General features: G+C 37.9%; 2 protein-coding genes and 1 pseudogene across 2 annotated transcripts in view; 2 read left to right on the top strand and 1 right to left on the bottom strand.

Moving 5' to 3' along the window:
* The window catches only part of LOC108820307 (UPF0481 protein At3g47200-like), a 28,591-nt gene extending 12,113 nt beyond the window's left edge, over positions 1 to 16,478 (bottom strand). The window contains exons 1-4 of the mRNA XM_056992105.1: positions 16,084 to 16,478; positions 15,361 to 15,366; positions 12,046 to 12,215; positions 9,164 to 9,186 (exon numbers count right to left, since the gene is read on the bottom strand). Coding sequence (XP_056848085.1) covers positions 9,164 to 9,186; positions 12,046 to 12,215; positions 15,361 to 15,366; positions 16,084 to 16,298 — 414 coding nt within the window. The 5' untranslated portion in view covers positions 16,299 to 16,478. The remainder of the gene's footprint in view (positions 1 to 9,163; positions 9,187 to 12,045; positions 12,216 to 15,360; positions 15,367 to 16,083) is intronic.
* On the top strand, positions 3,033 to 13,310 carry LOC108832625 (MATH domain and coiled-coil domain-containing protein At2g05410-like). The gene is made up of 5 exons (XM_056992106.1): positions 3,033 to 3,139; positions 3,221 to 3,381; positions 3,592 to 3,815; positions 4,065 to 4,117; positions 11,371 to 13,310. Exons 1-5 carry the CDS (start codon positions 3,033 to 3,035, stop codon positions 11,741 to 11,743), a joined length of 918 nt encoding a protein of 305 aa, XP_056848086.1. The 3' UTR covers positions 11,744 to 13,310.
* Positions 16,479 to 18,443: 1,965 nt separating the features above from the next.
* On the top strand, positions 18,444 to 20,110 carry LOC108832626 (MATH domain and coiled-coil domain-containing protein At2g05410-like; annotated as a pseudogene).
* The last annotated feature ends 928 nt before the right edge of the window (positions 20,111 to 21,038 follow it).

Genomic DNA, 21,038 nt, shown 5'->3' with positions numbered 1-21,038 from the left:
ATCCACCTTTTGCAAAGTACTGAAATTTCCTTCGTAATCTGTCCTTTAAAACTCTTTGATACTCAGCTTCAACTTTAGCAGTCTGTAGCACATCTACCAAAAGCATGTTTTCTTTCTCTGGCTCTCTGTCGTGTTCCCATACATGTTTTACTTCATGTTCCACTCTATCCAGATTCAAGACGAGGCAATTTTTTCCTCTTCAATCTTCATCACCATTGAAACCTGAGACATCCTTTTTTTACATGACGACTTAAACTGATCACATCTGCTCAACACAGCTTCACAAGATTGGTCCACTCAAGCTTATCTCTCAGAGGAAAAATCAAACTCAACTCAGTCTTTTCTTTGTCTGAGATGGCAGGACAGTGAGACACATCTCTTCGACTATAAAAACAATATTGGAGAGACATCTCTGACCTTATCTCAGTGATTTCACGTTAGCTTCTTTAAACACGAACTCTTGTATAACTTCTGAAGCTTGCGATTTGCTATGCATCACCAATTTATGAAGCTCTTCTCTATAGATGAAAGTCGCTTATTCCTCTCATACACATGTGGTGATAGACCAGACTTTCTATAACTTTGACACATTTGCTTCATTGGTCGGCCCACTGATGTTTTCCTTTTTCTTTATCGATGCCAAAGTCACCTTGTCTTTATGTGAAATAGAATTTTACTGCATCTAGAAAAATCTCCAACTTTTGTTTAACCTTCATCGCAGACTTCTTTGCTTTCTCATAGACTGCTGCAACACAATTAATCTTCGCACGTGTGATGAACCTCTTCTTTCTTCTTACCAACCCTAGTCCAAGCCGTTATTAGAACACACATAGCAGACCTCTCTTTCACGTTCCACATTAGAACTTCATAATATGATTTTTTCATGAAAATCTCTTCTTCTAGCCACAAGTTCAGGATCATAACCGCAATAAGACGAGTCTCTATGAGCACCCGCTCTGATACCAATTGTTAATGCGTATTGTGGCTAATCTTACGTGTTCTAATGCATATAAAACATATAGGAGCATAAATAAAGAACACATAGAGATTTGTTAACATGGTTCGTTTCCTACATCCCCGGGACCACGTCCAGAAACCATTTACTAGAAAAGACCGCAACTTACAATTGCTATATGATATCCAGCACACACTCGTGTCTACCACTCTTATCTAGATTACAATGGTTAGAGCAACTACTACTAAATATTTCTATGAAGAGTATAGTTCTCTACAATTAAACCACCAACCTCTCTCAATAATATGCTGGATGCGTACCTTTTTCTTTGATGGCCTCTTAGTATTTATCTGGTTGCTAAACCCTAAATATTAGGGTTTCTAAGTAATCTTTCCTTTTTCTTCTTTCAAGAATATAGAAGTTCTTACTCATCTTAATGTATTATATAAGATGATTACCCAATTCAGTAGCCACGTCCTGGCTTGTATAAACCGAGCCCATATTATCCACTTATGTATCTCAGCAGTCGCTTCGCAGCTCAGCTTCGTGAATGACTTCTTGTACCACTTCATGTACTACTCCAAGATTAGTACACGAACTACTACATGTGTTTTCTCAAACCAGTCAACACTACATCTTCAGATCAGTTATCTTCGTGATTCAGTGCATGCTATTTGAACTGTGGTGGCTTATCACTGACTCATGACATTGCTCACCACCAAACTGTAAGAATAGCTGCAGACATGGTGGCTTATTAAATAATACGAACTAGATCATAAACCACCTGACTGGGCGGGTCTTTTTTATGATATATAAACATTTCAAAAATTGCAATCTAATGGTTCCAGTTTTACTAATTAAATAAACTGTTTAATCGATGTATTGTGTAATATGGACTTCGGTGAAATGTTGTGAGCCGTAAACACTTTAGTAACAGTTTTACAAAGTTATATATCTTTAAAAATTTAGTCATATTTTTGAGTTAATTCATATATTAACCTACTGTTTTTTGTTTACTTTTTGAAATTTTTTTTATTTTTACAATAGTTTTCTATGAATTATTATTAATTTTATGATATTTTGTCTTTTTGAAAATTTTTATATAGCAAATTAATATATACTATATTACAGTTTATGTTTTTATTTTCATCGCAAAGAAACAACAACCACAAATTGCACAAAAAATATTGTAGTTCACTTTATTTTATATAAAAATGAATAAAATGAATAAAGAATTGGATTAGATTATTTTATATAAAAATGAATAAAAATCTAAATTGGAATGTTAGATTCATAGAGAAACACATTAGATTATTTTTTTACATGTAATTATTTTTGGAAAATTATGATTTCAAATCAATTAAGCATAACTGAGTATATTCTTTTTTCAGATCCGAAAACATCTATATTAATAAATTAAGTGCTTTTTATTTCTTTTTATTATAATTAATTAATTTTAATATTTGATTTTAAATGAAGTGGTAAAATCTGTAAATAAGAAAAAAATACAAAAAGAAGTAATTAATTTATTATTAATGTAAAGGCTAAATGTACAAATAAAAGAAAATATTTAATCTAATATCCATGTTTACAAACAATCTTCAATTATTCTACTATATTTGTTTCCAAACATTTCAATTTTGTACTCCAGTTTTAATGGTATTGATAGATGATAGATATAAGGTATCTAACAGTTTTTCCTAAAAAAACAGAACTAAAGAGATTATTTAATCAAACAAATAAATACTTCTATAAACGAATGAGGAGTCAGAAGCGATTCACATTCCTCTCGTTGCGACTCCTAGAGTCATAGACGCCTATAAAACTGCGCCTGCGCTGTTGTCAATGCATTCCTTTTCAAAGCGACTCCTAGGGGCTAGGGTTAAGTACTTCACCATTTTGATCTTCTAATCATCCATCACCTGTTTAGTCTCTGACTCTCTGTTCGTTTTGTCTGACGTTTGTAAAAGAAAATAAACTGTTAAGAATGTTCTTCTATAGTGTAGCTTCACTATTGTATTCTGGTTTTATTGTTTGAGTTAGAAACTTGTGTGTTTAGGAACATCTTCATGATCAAATGGAGAAGCAACCTGGTAAGCAGATTACTTGGGTGATCAAAAACTTCTCAACTTTGCAATCCAAGAGAGTACAGTCTGATATATTCGTGGTGGATCTTTGCAGATGGTAAGAAGAGAAGTTCGTTTCAAATGTTTTCCTGGTTATATCCATCATTTTGCTGATTATTTTCTTTCATTTTTCTTGCAGGCAGATATTGGCCTATCCCAAGGGAAATGATAAGGCTAATCATTTCTCTCTGTATCTCGCCTTTGCTGGTTCTGAATATTTGCCTCTTGGATGGAGAAGGCACGCTAAATTTTCCCTTACTGTAGTAAATCAGTTTTCGGAAAAACTGTCCCAACTTAGAGGTGATCGTTTCTTGATTTAATTTTCATTTAATAAGGCGGAGAAGTTTCATATTTGTGGTCTAGGACTGCTGCGAGATTTTTGTTTATATGTTGTGCCTGGCTTGTGGAGTTGTCAACATGGATTTTAAATCGGATGGAGTCTATATAATGTCATATTTTCATGCTTACTCAAAAATGCAAATCATGAAATATATTTTTGATATTTTGTAGAGACGCAACATTGGTTTGATAAGACAAATCCTGACTGGGGGTTTTCAGAAATGATTTCCCTTGACGAACTTCATGACAAAGAAGGATTTCTAGTTAATGGAGAAGTAAAGATTGTTGTGAAGGTTGATGTTCTTGAAGTTCAAGGTAAAGTAGATGTATCAGAGGAATCTTCACCAGTAATGGAAACCATAGATGTCAATGGGTTTCAAGTCCTTCCTTGGCAGGTAAGATAATATAAGCAATACAAAACTTCTTGTTTTCTTACTTCAAAAGGTCCAACCAAAATACAAAAGCCATCATGGTTTCTACAAGTGATTATAGTAAAAAGACTTATAAACACACAGAACAAAAAATGGTCAAATCAAAGTCCCTCACTAATAGTTCAATTTCTTAATATAGTTACAAGCTAAAGATAGTCTATTATTCTATTATGCTACGGCTTTACTTTATATATATATACTTTCCAACTGCAGGTAGAATCTGTGAACCGTATGTTTGAAAAACACCAAGATATTGCATCAAACTTGTTAAAACAATATGTGTCCGGATCTAAACGTTCGTATGCGAGTGTGTTCGTATGTATGTATATATGAGCATCAAATAAAGAACACATAGAAATTTGTTAACGAGGTTTGTTTCCTACATCCCCGGGACCACGTCCAGAACTCATTCACTAGAAAAGATCGCAACTACAATTGCTATACGGTACCAACACACATCCGTGTCGATCACTCTTATCTAGAATTACAATGATGAGAGCAACTACTACTTATTGTCTTCTCCGACAAGTATAGTTCTCTATAACAAAACTACCAACAGATCTCTCAACTGTCTGGTAGGACACGTCACACACATCCATGTGCATCTTCAATAAACCCTAGACGCGTAACGTTTCTTGTCACCATCTCGTTCTCTTTATACTCCAACGAGCAACCCTAAATTCCTTAAGCCCAATAATCAAGTCTTCTTATTAGTTGGGCTCATCTTATCAACTCCAAGCCCATGTGGCTTTGATATCAACAACTCAGCAAACCACGTACAATGTTACGTTCTTGCTTTCGGACACAAATTTGAACGACTCCATATCATTCTGCACATACTTGTTTCACAAGTAATCTCACTCAACCTGTTTCAACTTCATGATGAACTTCTCTGTTCATATATTTCTCTTTGTCTCAGCAACTCCACATTGACATGTTCCAAGTTCCAGGTGCACTTGATGATATCGTATAAAGCTCAGTCAACACAACTCTTCATTCTCTCCCTTGGTGTCTGAGCTTTAGACATCAAGCTATATCCCTCAATAACTGCAAAGTGAATCTTAAGAACAGTCTTCAATACTATTTCTAACATTCTCTCCCTTTTTATCTTAGATTGATACTCAAGCACATTGTTCTTTAGCTACCATGAAACCACATTCCACTGTAGGAAAAGCATTCTGACCAGCTGGGACATTTATCTTGCACTGACTAGTCCAAACATGTGTTGTGCTCTTAACATCTCTACACATCAGATGTGTTATTCTATTCTCTCCCTGCCAAAGTGCATAATCTCTCCCTGCTTGAGTACACAACTAAGTTAAAACCTCAAAGTAATTGACCCGCTTGAGTACTTCATGTCTTTAATGCTTGCTTTCTTAGACAAACTATTCAAAGTGAGGACAGGAGATTCACACATTCTAAGACCACCACACGTGACTGAACCATTGTTGAATCAGCCAAACCATACCAGAATCTTGAATCATCTAAACGAGCTTTGACCAAAATACCGGTCTTATATCAATGCATAACCTTAGCCAGCACTAAAACATGAGAAACTCTTCTTTAGTACCTCTGCGATAGTAGCACTGAACCAAATCTCTCCCTTTGTTACTGAGAAGTTGAACTCAAGCACTCATGATGATAACCACATTCTGCCCCATGTATCAAAAGCTCTACTTAAGTTTGAAATGATGCTTTCCCTGAATCATCGCGTTAGTGCTTCTCATTCCCCATCATGCTCAGGTGTAGAACAACACATACTCATTTTTATATGATAAGATAACTTTGTCAAGAAACCTCTAAAATCTGCTTACTCATCACATAATGAACATGGTGCAGGCTAAACACATTTATTTAAAACGTATTTCCCTTGCTTCCAAACATTTCTCTGATCTAGATCGTGTTCAGAGACAATCAATCACAATGCAACTATTTCCAAGACTTCATACCATTGATCTCACCCGTTAGTGTTATCCTGAGTATTTTTCACTGAACCGCCATGTACTTGTGTTTGTGCTAGAAGATGATCAATATCAGGTGTCCAAGATTGTCACAAGTGCTGTCAACGCCTCTGTTCTACCTTCTTTGGCTGCCATTGTTTTGTTTGCATACTATCATGAATTTTAATCTTGACCACGAAATCCGCCAACCTTCAGTGTTGTTGTTGTTGTTGTTTCATAACACATCCTCTTCTATTTCTTTGCATTGGAATAGAAAAGAAAAACTCTCCTCCGATAAGCTCCTATTGCAGAAACCTTCATAGACGACAGTCCCTTAAAAGCAGCTGTCCCAACATCAATCAGAAACCGCTGTCGCCAATAGCACAGGATCTAAGCCTGTCGTACGCACAGAACAGTTTCTTTTTGATGCAGTAGCAGTTCAGAGCCTGTAGCATGAATCAGAATGAACTCCCTTAGATTTCCAGTTTTCTCTAAGATATGTCTGTGATCTCAATCAGTAAAATCTTCCTTCGTTTATTCCATAAAGCACTCATCAACCTTAGTCAACACTGGTGAAACTCTCGTCAACATGTGTTTGCCCCTGACCATGTGAGCTCGCTTTGCTTAGTATCGTCGTAGTGAAGTCTGATTTTTTTTTTTTAAATGACTCTAGTCTTGATTCCTTCTGCCAGTGGTATCTCTGAGTTTCTCTCAATGAATATAGTCTTGATTTCAGTTCTCTTTCAGTGCTGCATGTTTCTTTAGTAGTTCAGAGCCTGTAGCCAATCTTCTGCAGCAGTTGTCCTTTAGAAATCCATATAAGAGCTTCTTTCTTAAGTAACAAAAGCTGCAACTAGATATTTCTCAGCACGTTTCCCTTGTTTTAGAGCTCTTTTATTTGTATAGCCTGCAATTCTGGTGAGTTTCTGAAGCCATCTTCATCTTTGCTTCTCGTGTATGACGAACACTTAAGAGACTTTCTTCTCATTTTCATTCTTGAGGCATACTCTATGTCGGTTACTTCTTCCAAGCTATTTTACAGAACTTGATTGCTTCTTGCTACCATTAGGATGTTAACCGTATCAAAGGATAGAGGATGCTACCACCGAATCCATGATCTCCTGCGAAAGCTTCACTGAATGCAACCACTGATAACTACAACTTCACGAGATCCCCTGATGATAACCTTGAACACACACTTGTTAATCACGGAACTTCACAGACTTTCTGAACCACAAAAATCAGTGCAAAACTTGACAGCTTTCTCTCAGATTAACAGCATTGTCTTCACTTAGGATTCAGAGCTTCCACACGCAAGTAAAACCATCATTAGACATTCCAGACACTCTGACTTCTGATCTATTTTGTCCTACTTCTCTGGTGAATGAAGTCCAAGCAGATTCGTTCTCTCCATACACTAGCCAGGAATCAATGTCATTTTGATCAATTACATCTCAGATTCCTATAACACTGCATTCATACTTTTCTTAAGTTTAGGAATCCTGCAACTCTGATTAACATCAAACAGTCTTTTAGACTCCATGTTACTTGCCAACGTTCAGCATGAAAACCGAACGTCTTAAAACTTTTCTTCCTCATATGTGCTGATCATTCATTCTTAAACTGCTGTCACAACATGATTTCTTCCCTTTAAGTTAGTTCTTTGATCTGACAACAACCTTAAGCAACCTGAACCATGAAACTGCAGCATCTCGCTTCAGATTTCTTCAATACTTGGACCACAAGAAACTATAATCATCCGTCTTACTACACTGTAACTCTCTTGCTGGTTGAATCATTCTTTTGCCTTTATAGAGAATGCAATGTCCTGCACATCTGCCTTAGAAGAAACACAATTTTTAATTTCTCTCAGTGATATCTCTTTTCTTTCTTAGGCATCATTAAGCTTTCGACAAGCTTTCATGAAATTCTCTATCTCTGGTAACTTCTTATGACCTTTCTCGAACTCTTCAATTTCCTTTTTTTCTGCAGAGACAAATGTATAGCAACTCTGAGACTCGAGTTTTCATTCTTCACTCATAACATGGTCTTGACAGTTCTTTCTTCTTTTCATGGTTAAAATGACAGACTCACTCTCTAACTCGTTCTCATGCCAGTTGTTGCTAGAGAGGTTATCGGTTACATGAGTAATGATCTGCGTCTGAAGACTTTTGGTCTCGATGCTTAATCTCTCTATCAAAAAAAAATATTCAGCTAGGAAACTGCATTGTGGACCGAAAAAAAAAATTCTCAACTCTCCACAGACTATTCTCATGTTTTCATCTTCTGGTACTCGTTTCTCTTGTAGAACAAAGACGACTACTACATTGCTACAATGACTTGCAGTTTTTCTTTCACTAGCTTTCTGTTTTTCTCCCACTCAAGTTTTATTCTTTCTTGGATGAACCCAGATTCAAGATGAACCAATCCTTTTCCTTCAATCTTCATCACCATTGAAATCAAATACGCAGCTTTTCTCATTGAGGACTTGAACTGATCCCATCTGCTCAACAAGGCTTCACATTATTTAAAGAGTTAACTGCTAGACGCAGCTTCGACCGCAAAACTCTGCTTCCTCTGATTCTCAATCATAACCAGAAAGTGATACATCTTGTAGAGTTTAATCCATCTCATGGTTCAATGAACACAAAGAATTATTTTAAACCTCACAAGAAACCTGTCAGATTCACTTCTTTTCTCTCTGATTTCCACTTGTTTCTTCTGAACTGAAACTCCAACAATGAGTCTTCTTTGACCACTGACTCTGAATTTCCTCTTTAGGTTCGTCACAGCAGCTGTAAATTATCTAAATCTCGCCTTTTGACTCATCTGAGATTTCTTCAAACGCTCATACGATAAAATCTCCTAGCCACTTATATATTCCTGAGAGTTGGCTTTACGACGATCCCTCTAGCACAGAGTCAGCATTTTGCCTCATTCTTCAGTCTCTGAACTTGCCGTTGATCTTTAGTCCACAAGCCAATTTTCTTCTTGTATTCACCAAGCATATCCACTACTACTTGAATCATGTGGAAGAACCCTTTGTATATCATAACTAGAGGCTTCTGAATCAGACTCCATCATTTAAATATGATCTCGGACTCCAAATCCAGTTTCCTTTCCTTGTTAGGCGTCTCCACCAAACCTGAAAATTCAGATGAGCTATCCCCAGAGAAGATTTAAAAGAAGCTCAAGTAAACCACAAACCAACCGTTAACATCTCAATCCCACCGTTGAATTCCAAGGCAGTAGAATCATAAAGATTGTCACCAAATTTCAGCTCCATCGGATTCCGTTTAGATCTTCAAACGTTGCCTTGAATAAGTCATCTCAAGACTAATTTCTGCATTTTTCTTTATAAATTCTGAAGACCAAAGCAAGGTGAACGTCTCTCTCTTGTAAACCACAATTCTCATAGACTCCTCTAAAATCTCTTATGATTTTACTTTTTCCTGAGAAACTGAGCCAAGAAACTCCATCTACAGCGTATCACATCTGAATATCTGATGTTTGCTCCAGCCACAAGTGCAACAAGCCAAACTCTCTGCACCTATCAGGAGAAGCTTTATTTCTCCCAGCTTCCTCTAAAGCTCCTGATTTCACATTCTACCATTGAGCTCAAGACTGAGCACACATCGTTTTCCTCTTTGCTATTCATGGGATTACACACTTTGGAACACGTTTCATATCTATTTCTGCTTCTCTCCTTCTCAGAAAACCTGAACCCCGTAACTGCAACAGATGGAGAATTAGCATACTTCTGTTCACTTGAATTTCAGTGCTTGAGCTACTCATGAATTTCCAGAGCCTTCCACGGACCATGAAACACATGACATAACTGAATCTCTTATTCTCTTCTATCTTTTAAATTGATCCCAAGCTCAAGCCAGATTGTCTCTCTCAAATCTTGATAACATGTCTGCAATTTCCAGTAAACGTTGTTGCTGACTTCTAAAATACCCACATGCACGAATCTCCACATCTTTCTATAAGATGGATCCGAAGATAAATCATTGATGACTTTGCATAATGAGACTGTTGAGTTAACTCTGAATTAACGCCAGAAGCCTTATCTTAATCTCGGAAATTCTCTTATGAATTATCTGCCTTGACAAATAGACGTCTTTATCTTCTACACAACCACCAACTTTGAGACTTTCCTACGAGATGTTTCAATGGTCTTTGGTGGATCGGAGCATGAACTTGTATTAGAAATCATTTGAACACTCTCTACAAGTCGTTCAATCAGGTTTATGAGACTACAAACACCATGTATCTAGACTGACCAATTTCTAACCATCGTTAAGACTCAAGCCAACACCCATGTTGCTTGATCTCCAAGTTACACACTTGTAACCACCTAAAACCCTCTTTTTCAACCTTCGACGGCTAGCCTTTATTGCTTGGAAAACCTTGCCTCATATTAACAACATGTTATCAGAACCTCTTCTTCGATATTTTCAAAACACTTTGATAAAAGAATCTCCATAGCAACCAGAAACCTAAGATATATAATATTCTCTTTGAGGCTTGACAAGAACAACTTCTGTAGAACTGAGAAAAATCATAACACGTGAACAATAATCACCCATGATCCTGAGAACACCATCTTTGACTCTGAGACTCCCGTTGCCCTCTAGAACACTCCAATCGTAAGCCCAAAAGAACACGAAACCAAAATATGTCACATTCTATCGACACACAACCATGACATAAACCGTGCGCTCGCAAAATCTCCAATCACCTTTGCATTAACGTTTCTTAAATAACCAAGTAAACTTCTTGGCATCATCATATCATCAGACACATATCCAGGACCATACCCGAAACAAGAACAGTTCTCTGTCGAGCACCCGCTCTGATACCAATTGTTAAAACAATATGTGTCCGGATCTAAACGTTCGTATGCGAGTGTGTTCGTATGTATGTATATATGAGCATCAAATAAAGAACACATAGAAATTTGTTAACGAGGTTCGTTTCCTACATCCCCGGGACCACGTCCAGAACTCATTCACTAGAAAAGATCGCAACTACAATTGCTATACGGTACCAACACACATCCGTGTCGACCACTCTTATCTAGAATTACAATGATGAGAGCAACTACTACTTATTGTCTTCTCCGACAAGTATAGTTCTCTATAACAAAACTACCAACAGATCTCTCAACTGTCTGGTAGGACACGTCACACACATCCATGTGCATCTTCAATAAACCCTAGACGCGTAACGTTTCTTGTCACCATCTCGTTCTCTTTATACTCCAACGAGCAACCCTAAATTCCTTAAGCCCAATAATCAAGTCTTCTTATTAGTTGGGCTCATCTTATCAACTCCAAGCCCATGTGGCTTTGATATCAACAACTCAGCAAACCACGTACAATGTTACGTTCTTGCTTTCGGACACAAATTTGAACGACTCCATATCATTCTGCACATACTTGTTTCACAAGTAATCTCACTCAACCTGTTTCAACTTCATGATGAACTTCTCTGTTCATATATTTCTCTTTGTCTCAGCAACTCCACATTGACATGTTCCAAGTTCCAGGTGCACTTGATGATATCGTATAAAGCTCAGTCAACACAACTCTTCAAAACTTTCGTCCAAAGAATCCATATCTAAAGACGGCGTTCATGAATGTCCTCCTAAGCTTAACCCAGACGATATGTCATTCGCCATGGGAAATCTCCAATGATGATCTGGCAGAGGAATATGCTGCTCTATCATACTTGACAGCTGAGGGGTTTCAGTTGGATTGGTTGGGGAAGAAACTTGATGAAGTTAAGGAAAAGAAGCAGAAAGAAAAAGCTTGTTTGGCTCAGCTTCAAGAAATGGAGGAAGAACTAAAGCCATTGAAGCGGAAGTGTTCAGAAATGGAAGCTCAAATGGACACGGTGAAGGCCGAGTTGTCTGCAGCTAAATATCCTGTCTCCTTGTACGATTAAGATGTTGTCTGAAGATTTGAGTTCTTAGGGTACTTGGATTTAGATTCCTAAATGAGCTCTCTTAAAATTAAAAACACTTGGATATAGATTATTATTCCTTAATTTTATTTCTAATCCCCTTAACATAACCAGCAGTTCAACTTATTGGAAAATTCAGTACAAAGTCATGTCAAGATCTGACTGCTTGTGTCTACATTCACAATAAAATATTTGGTTTAATAGATGATATTCCTGAAGAGGGATTCCGTGAGATCATCAACAAAAATAGTAGGAATCTCCAGCTATATTAAGATGAGGATAACGAGATCTCAGAATAAGTTCAACCAAGAAGCTTCCATCCACAACTAACATTTTCACAAACTCATCACTGTTAAGTTTCACGTCTTCTGCGTAACAACTCCGAGCATGCTCTTCCCACGTTCTTGCAACTCTAACAAGATCCTCTAGACTAAAGTTTACTCTAGGGAGAAAGCTGTAAGTGCAAAGATGACACCACAATAAGTAATGCAGAAGGTAAACCAAGAGAGACAATTACACAAGCACACTCAATAGCTTTATTAGAAATCGCCTTGTAAACCCTATTACAAGTTCTGCTTAATCAGCCTCGCTAGCCTGTTAACACCCTAACAGCTGCTACTGAACAATTCCTAAGCTACCCGCTTATGTCTCTCCACCGTCAAGTACTTCAGCCCCTACTTCAGCACGACCCAGAACACTTCCAAGCGCTTCTCTCTCTATAAGATCAGCCTCTGTGTCTCTGTCTCTCTACAGACGACCACATAGCTATCTTATACTAACTCCACGTTCCCGAAATCCTAGTCTCCAAGGAACCACAATATGGACATCTTCCATATCAATAAGTGCAACTTTCCTTTTCTTGGAATGCACTTATTCCTCTTCCTTTAAGTCATAAACTTGCTCTTCAAGTTTATTCCTTTTTGCCTTTTCTCCAAGATACTTTCTTGCTCTCCAAGTCTGCACGACTCCAGCTCAGCATCTCGACTCCACATGGTCTTCATCACTCACTACGACGTCTGCTTCAGCAACTACGTCAGCGACTACTTCAGGGCGGACATCTTTACATCAACAATCTCCCCCTTTTAGCTTTGTGTGCCTATCAAGCACAACCTTCTTCTGGTTCAACAACCACGTTCCCCACCTGGAAACTTCCACGCCAATTGTGCTTTTCTCCCCCACGAGATGTGCACCACACCATGCTTTTCTCCCCCATAAGACAAGCATCATCTACTTCAGGACGTCCATCACTATGCTCTTCTCCCCCATGAGATATGCACTCCTTGGACCAGAACGTCACCATTCTCCCCCTGCTTGATTGCATACTAAGCTAAAACAGATGCTTAGATGTCAAGCCTTACAGACACACCCGTTTGCTACTCCATGCGTAATCATGATACAGTCTCTGCTGCAGCGGAATAGATTACACTTACTGCATCACGATCTGACGCACCTGTCGAGCTACCTCTCGACTCACTTCTGTTGAGGACCAGGCTTCCTTCATGCGTCGTCTCCTTGACCATGAGCCTCTTCTCAACCACCCCGAGTGCCCTCTGCACTCATTGCTATAGCCTTGGAGTGATTTCGCTATCACCCTCCTGAAGATCCTCTCGCATCACTTCCTGACGCACTTCGATCTCCTTCCCCTTTGTGCTACGGACAACTCCGTGTCCTAGCTCCAGACTTGATGCTTCTTGATCTTCCTCAAGATCACTCCTACCAGAGCTGCATCCCTCTTCTGATGTCTCTTTCTTGATCTCATCAAGTAAGCCACTCTTGGCTACAGACACCTCTTCAACCCTCTTGGGTTTTGTGAACGTCTTGTTCACCCTCTTGGTCATGTTTCTGCTCTTCTCACGAGCAAAACACTCCACCTTCTTGTGTCCAACCTTCCCACAGAACCATCAGCACATCCGATGTTGCTTCTTCTTTGGCCTGACACAGTTGTTGATGCACCGATCAACCTCCTTCCTCGTACCAGCTGCACACCCATGCTTCAGAACCCCCTGTCTGATCTTCATGTTGCTGCACTGATGTATCACTTTCGGCTTGTTACTCACAGCCACGCGCTGTAGAACTTCCTGCCGCACTTCTTGTCGTACGTCCCGACGCACTTCCTGACAAGCTTCTTTGGCTCCACTTTTTGATGTGCTCCCATGCACAAAATGTGATAGCCCCTTCTGTACTTCCTTAGTACCCTCAGCTCCTCGATATCCCAGACCCCAGTTCACCTTGGCTGGTTGTCCCATCGAGAGTATCTTATCCAACTCCTTGGATCCACTATTGAGCATCCTGATCTGTTTGCGATTCTCAGCCAAATCACGTTCCAGCATCCTTGCTCTCTCTCGTTCCCCAGTAGCAACTTCTCTCAGGTTGCTAACCTCCTTCTCCAGAAACTCATTCTTCTCATGTACATCAGCAAGTTCTTCAGCAAGATCTTCATACTGCTCACGGCTCTGCACCAGATCGTGTTGCAATCTCAGATTCTCGTTCTTGAGATTCAACCACTTGTTGAGCATCATGTGATAATCCTCAGAGTCTGTAATGACATCTGAATCCGAGGATTCACTAGATCCCTCCTTGCGTGCACCAAACGCAACCATATTCTTCACTACCTTTTCATCTTCTTCAGACTCTGACTCATCAGACGACTGCGATGAAACTCTTTTACCCTTCCTTGAGTTTGGACATTCACGCCGTGTGTGTCCAACACCTCTACACTCAGAGCACTTGAGCTCTCTTCGTTGTACCAACGGACAGTTAGCTCTTACATGACCAACTCCTTCACACTCGTAGCACTTGAGACCTTCTCTTCTTCTGCTACTGTCACGATCACCTTCCTGGCGACCAACCTGATTTCTCCCACCTGAGAAATTCATCCTCTTGCCAAAATTCCTAGCCAACATGCCCACGGCATCTTCAAGCTTCTGAATTTTCTCTGCATCCTTGTCAACTACAAGGGCTATACTCCCTGGCGTACCTCCTGATGTAGACACCGAGCCACTGCCTGTCTCCATCTCTTCCGCCTTCAGCATACCCACAACCTTGTCAAACTTGAGCTCATCAGTGTTTGCAGTCATATTTAGGACCGCCTTCTGAGCTCCAAACCTTGCTGGAAGACAGCGTAACAACTTCTTCACCAGCTTCTTCTCCTTGTACTTCTTTCCAAGTACACATGCTTCATGCGCCATAGCACTTAGTTTGGCACTGAAGCTCGCCACCGTATCCGCATCTGACCACTTCAGATTCTCAAACTGCGACCCAAGATGATCCAGACGTGTCCTCTTGACACTATCATCTCCTTCAAACGAATTCAGCAGGATCTCCCACGCCTCTTTAGCTGAAGTACTCCCCTGAATCAGCTGGAACTGCTCTACTTCAACAGCTCCGAAAATCGTCGAAAGCGCATTTGCATTAAACTTTGATGCATTGCGCTCTGCCTCTGACCAATCCTCCTTTGGCTTAGGCTTCTTCCCATCTGCTGTGACTATGGTAGGCTCCTCCCAACCAGTCTCCACAGCTGTCCACGCATCTTCATTGATTCCTCGAATCAACTGCTTCATGCGAGTCTTCCAATGACCATACTGGTCCGCTTTCAACACGATTGCCTTCTGCACAGAAATAACCGTGTCCATCTTCACCTTGATCTACTCGAAACTAAGTCGTTAACTCTATCGAGCCCCGCTCTGATACCACTTGTAAGTGCAAAGATGACACCACAATAAGTAATGCAGAAGGTAAACCAAGAGAGACAATTACACAAGCACACTCAATAGCTTTATTAGAAATCGCCTTGTAAACCCTATTACAAGTTCTGCTTAATCAGCCTCGCTAGCCTGTTAACACCCTAACAGCTGCTACTGAACAATTCCTAAGCTACCCGCTTATGTCTCTCCACCGTCAAGTACTTCAGCCCCTACTTCAGCACGACCCAGAACACTTCCAAGCGCTTCTCTCTCTCTATAAGATCAGCCTCTGTGTCTCTGTCTCTCTACAGACGACCACATAGCTATCTTATACTAACTCCACGTTCCCGAAACCCTAGTCTCCAAGGAACCACAATATGGACATCTTCCATATCAATAAGTGCAACTTTCCTTTTCTTGGAATGCACTTATTCCTCTTCCTTTAAGTCATAAACTTGCTCTTCAAGTTTATTCCTTTTTGCCTTTTCTCCAAGATACTTTCTTGCTCTCCAAGTCTGCACGACTCCAGCTCAGCATCTCGACTCCACATGGTCTTCATCACTCACTACGACGTCTGCTTCAGCAACTACGTCAGCGACTACTTCAGGGCGGACATCTTTACATCAACAAAAGCTGTGCAAGTACCTGTATTTATGCTCTTCCATGGCTTGAAGATCTTCTTTACCCCGATGAAACGGGCCAAAAGACACAAGCCGAGGGGAATATACATCAGGGTTGAGCCTGCGTAGCTTATTGGGTACCTTGTAGATACAACACTGGTTTGAAAGAGAAGACAAGGATTCTAACTTTGTTTTGATGGAATCTACCAGGGAATTACCTTGACTCATATCCATGCTCGGTTCAGTGTTACTCGAGCATCACTGGTTCATGAAAGAAACAAGAACACATGTATAGAGAAAGAGATTGAAGAAGATTCTTCGGAGGAATACGCTGAGAAGTTGGCTTTGTTGTCTTTGCACACAGTGGTAGACTTTTCAGAAGTCAACGTTTCACATGTACTCGTTTGGATGAAGAGAGTCAGAAACGCACGATTGACGAGATTTCAACAAAAAATCTATGACACACAAAATGTTAAATTAAACTTCAAAAATATTATGAAACTCTGATTTTTCTACACCATGTGAAAATATATGTAAAAATACAATTTTGTGAATTTTATATTTTATTATTTGTTTACAATATTTAATTTCATAATTTAATTTAAGCATATGTAAAATTTAAAATAAAATCAATAATTTTTATCTAAATTTATATTTCATAATATATATGTATGTATTTAAAATTATATTACTGGAAAGAATGTTATCTATTTCTTTTGGTTAAAACATATTAAATCAAATTCTATAAAATTAAGAGAAAATAAAGGCAAATAACAAGAACTCGGAAGATCAAGAGTCACAAATGTTATCATCAATGTTGCTCAAGAAACAATTGAAGTTGTTAGACCATTTCCAATGTATTTTGCTATTTTCAACTCTAAAATAAGGGAACTCTATAATAGAGGTGAGTTATGCTCCAATGTATTCTCCTAAAATAGCAATCTCTAAAATATAGAGTAAAAAATAGAGGAATGCTATTTCTTCCTCTATAAATAGAGAAAAAATAGAGATCTCTATTATAGAAGAATAAATAGAGGTGGGTTGGAGCAATTTCACCTCTAAATGCTATTATAGAGGTGAAAATAGCAATGGGTTGGAGATGCTCTTAGTGCAAAGATGACACCGTAATAAGGTAATCCAGAAGAAAAATCAAAAGACAAAACAAATACAAGCAAATATTTTTTGCTTTATTAGAAATTGCCTAGACAATCTATTACAAAACTTGATAATCAACTTTACACAACATGTTAACACCCTAACAGTTGCTACTGAAAGATTTCTAATTTACCCAAACTTGTTATAATGTTTTTTATAAAATTTAACTTAATGTAATATAGATAATTTTGTTTTAACATATAACTTCTAAAATATTTTCATTAAATTTGATTTTGTAAATATTTGAAACTATATAATGTAAATGACATGGTACAATATGTTTACTAACTCATTTCAATAATTTATATATAAGTATTATACATCCTGGGCATAAAATATAGTGTATAACATTATTAATTAACAATCATCTAAAGTTACTTTATAGAAAAAGAGTATCATATAAAATGAAGAGTAATAACAATAAAATTTTAAAATAAGATTTTAAACCATATTTTTAGTTGGATGATTGTATTATTAGACGTCCATAGTGAAAATATTATATATATATATTGTACTAAGTTAAATATATAGTTCGTTTTAATCGATAAGTATAAATAATAAGCAATAAAATAGGATATATGGACAGGCTGCATGCATATTAATGCACAAAAGGGGCCGAGGTTCCATAATTTGATTTTCTCAGATTTCGATAACAAACTAACAAATGTTAATTAATACTATATCACGTAATGTTAGAGGAAATAATAAAATCGGGCAAATCTATAGTATTGAGTTACGTATTGTTACAAAAATATAAAGGCAAGACTAATAAAATTAAATCTAGTGAAATGGTGCAATAACTTTATTTAAGTAGATTTTTTTAGAATATTTCTCTTTTAATAATATAGATTTTTTTTTATATTTCAAATCTCCAAGCCACTAATTTGTTTTTATAAAAAGTTGGATTTCAGATTTGACATAATTCAACTATTCTTTATTAGTGTTCGATTTTCTATATAGTTTCTCATTTTATTAGTTTTATCAGTTTTACAAAAACTTGAGCTTCTTCATCCTTTCTTGGCCGTTCGGTTTCCATGCCAATTCTTTTTGTCTTGTTCAGGCTGCGTTGCTCCAAGGTTTTTAGTTTTTCTTTATAGGTATAGGATAGGATATGCAAATAATAAGAAGTATATAATATCCATTTTTTATAAATCAAAACGGAATTAAAGAGATTATTTAATCAAACAAATAAATACTCCAATAAGGAATGAGGAGTCAGAAGCGTTTCACATTCCTCTGGTTTCAAACTCCTAGGGTTTCATAGACGCCTTTAAAACTGCGGCTGCGCTGTTAAAGATGCATTCCTTTTTCAAAGCGACTCCTAGGGCTAAGTACTTCACCATTTTGATCTTCTAATCTTCCAACACATGCTGAGTCACTGACTCTCTGTTCGTTTTGTCAGACTTGGTAACTAGTAAAGGAAAATGAATTGTTAAGAATGCTCTTCTATAGTAAGCTTCAATATTGAATTCTGGTTTCATTGTTTGAGTTAGAAACTTGTGTGTTTAGGAGCATCTTCAAAATCAAATGGAGAAGCAACCTGATAAGCAGATTACTTGGGTTATCAAAAACTTCTCATCTTTGCAACCCAAGAGAGTAGTCTGATATATTCCTGGTGGACCTATGCAGATGGTAAGAAGAGAAGTTGGTTTCTACTGTTTCCTGATTGATATCCATCATTTTGCTGATTATTTTCTTACGTTTTTTTCTTGCAGGCAGATAAGGGCCTATCCCAAGGGGAATAATATAGCTGATCATTTATCTCTGTATCTCGCCGTTGCTGATTCTGAAAATTTGCCTCTCGGATGGAGAAGGCACGCTAAATTTTCCTTTACTATAGTAAATCAGCTTTCGGATAATCTTTCCCAACATAAAGGTGATTATTCGTTTAAAATATATTGTTCTAGGCTGCAACTAGATTTTGGTTTATATGCCGTGCAGGACTTGTTTACAAGTCAACATGGACGGTAGATCAAATGGAGCTTATATCATGTCATATTGTCATGCGTACTCAACAATGCAGATCATGAAATATATTTTGAGATTTTGCAGAGACGCAACATTGGTTTGATGAGACAAATCCTTCCAGGGGGTTTCCAGCAGCGATTACTCTTACCGAACTTCATGCCAAAGAAGGATTTCTGGTGAATGGGAAAGTAAAGATTGTTGTGAAGGTTGATGTTCTTGAAGTTCAGGGTAAAGTAGATGTATCAGAGGAATCTTCACCAGTAATGGAAACCATAGTTGTCAATGGGTTTCAAGTCCTTCCTTCACAGGTAGGAAATTACAAAGAATACAAAACTTCTTGTTGTTTCTTGTAAAATTTCAAATCAAAATTCAAAGCCATCATTGGTTGTACAGGATGTTGCCTTCCTCACTAATAGTTTGGTTTCTTGATATAGTTACAACTTACAAGCTGAAGATATTGTCTGTTATGCTATGGTTTAACTTTATATTATATTTCCCATTAGCAGGTAGAAATTGTGAACCGTTTGTTTGAAAGACACCAAGATATTGCATCAAACTTTCATACAAAGAATCCATATCTTAAGACGGCGTACATGAATGTCCTCCTAAGCTTAACCCAGACGATGTGTCAATCTCCTCAGGAAATCTCAAAGGATGATCTGGCAGAGGAATATGCTGCTCTGTCGTACCTGACAAGTGCGGGGTTTCAGTTAGATTGGTTGGTGAAGAAACTTGATGAAGTTAAGGAAAAGAAGAAAAAAGAAAAAGCTTGTTTAGCACAGCTTCATAAAATGAAAGAAGAACTACAGCCATTGAAGCTGAAGTGTTCAGAAATGGAATCTCAAATCGACAAGATAGAGGTTGAGTTGTCGGAAGCTAGGTCTCGTCTCTCCTTGTATGATGAAGATGACGATACTGTCTAAAAATTTGACTTCTTAGGGCACTTGGATTTAGGTTCTGCTCGGTGTTCTGATTTGCTTGATTGTGTCTTGATTTCTGTATCAATGATGTTCCCACATTTTTCATGGAAGTGCTTTTGTACCTCTCTATTTACGTTCCTTTCCAGCAAAATTAATTTAAATTTAGTATTTGATGATGACGGATGTGAAGATGATTAGCGATTGTGAATCTGTGATAATGAAACTGTGGACGTCGACGAGATTTATGTAATTATGTTCCCGTTTAGTAAGTATTTTAACTAGTTTTAATTCTGTGTTCATATGAAACACTGCACCGTTCAAACTCTTAATGTTAGAAACTGTTACTTGAGAGAGAAAAGAGAGAATGAGAGAGTTTGTTACGATGAAATCGATAACAAAACGATGAAATGATCGTTTTTGTTTTTATTAAAGCTTTCTGTTACAGTCAACAAAATCTTTATACAGACTTTTAGTAAACCGAAATTAACCAGAAAGACATAACCAACTCAATTACAATCGATAACAAACCGGTACAAAACCATAGCTCTAATATCCCCTCTCAAGATGGCGTCAAGATCGAAAGAAGTCCCATCTTGCCAATAAGAGAATGAAAGAGACCAGGTTGTAACGGTTTAGTAATGTATCTGCGAGCTGATTTGTACTTGTGACATGGAGAGTCTTGATCAACTTGCACTTAACCATATCACGAACTTTGTGGCAATCCGACTCCAAATGCTTAGTTCTTTCATGAAAGACCGCATTATTGGCTATGTGAATAGCTGCAGTTGAGTCACAAAAGAATGGCACTGGAGTTAGCTGAGGTGCCTCGAAGTCCCGAAGCATATTGACGAGCCATTGAACTTCACGAACAGCAAAGCTCATAGCTCTATACTCGGATTCGGCTGAAGAATGGGAGACTGTTTCTTGTTTC

Source organism: Raphanus sativus, chromosome 8 (genome assembly GCF_000801105.2).
Source record: "Raphanus sativus cultivar WK10039 chromosome 8, ASM80110v3, whole genome shotgun sequence".
Taxonomy (NCBI): Eukaryota; Viridiplantae; Streptophyta; class Magnoliopsida; order Brassicales; family Brassicaceae; genus Raphanus; species Raphanus sativus.
This window is presented reverse-complemented; position numbering and strand designations above follow the sequence as displayed.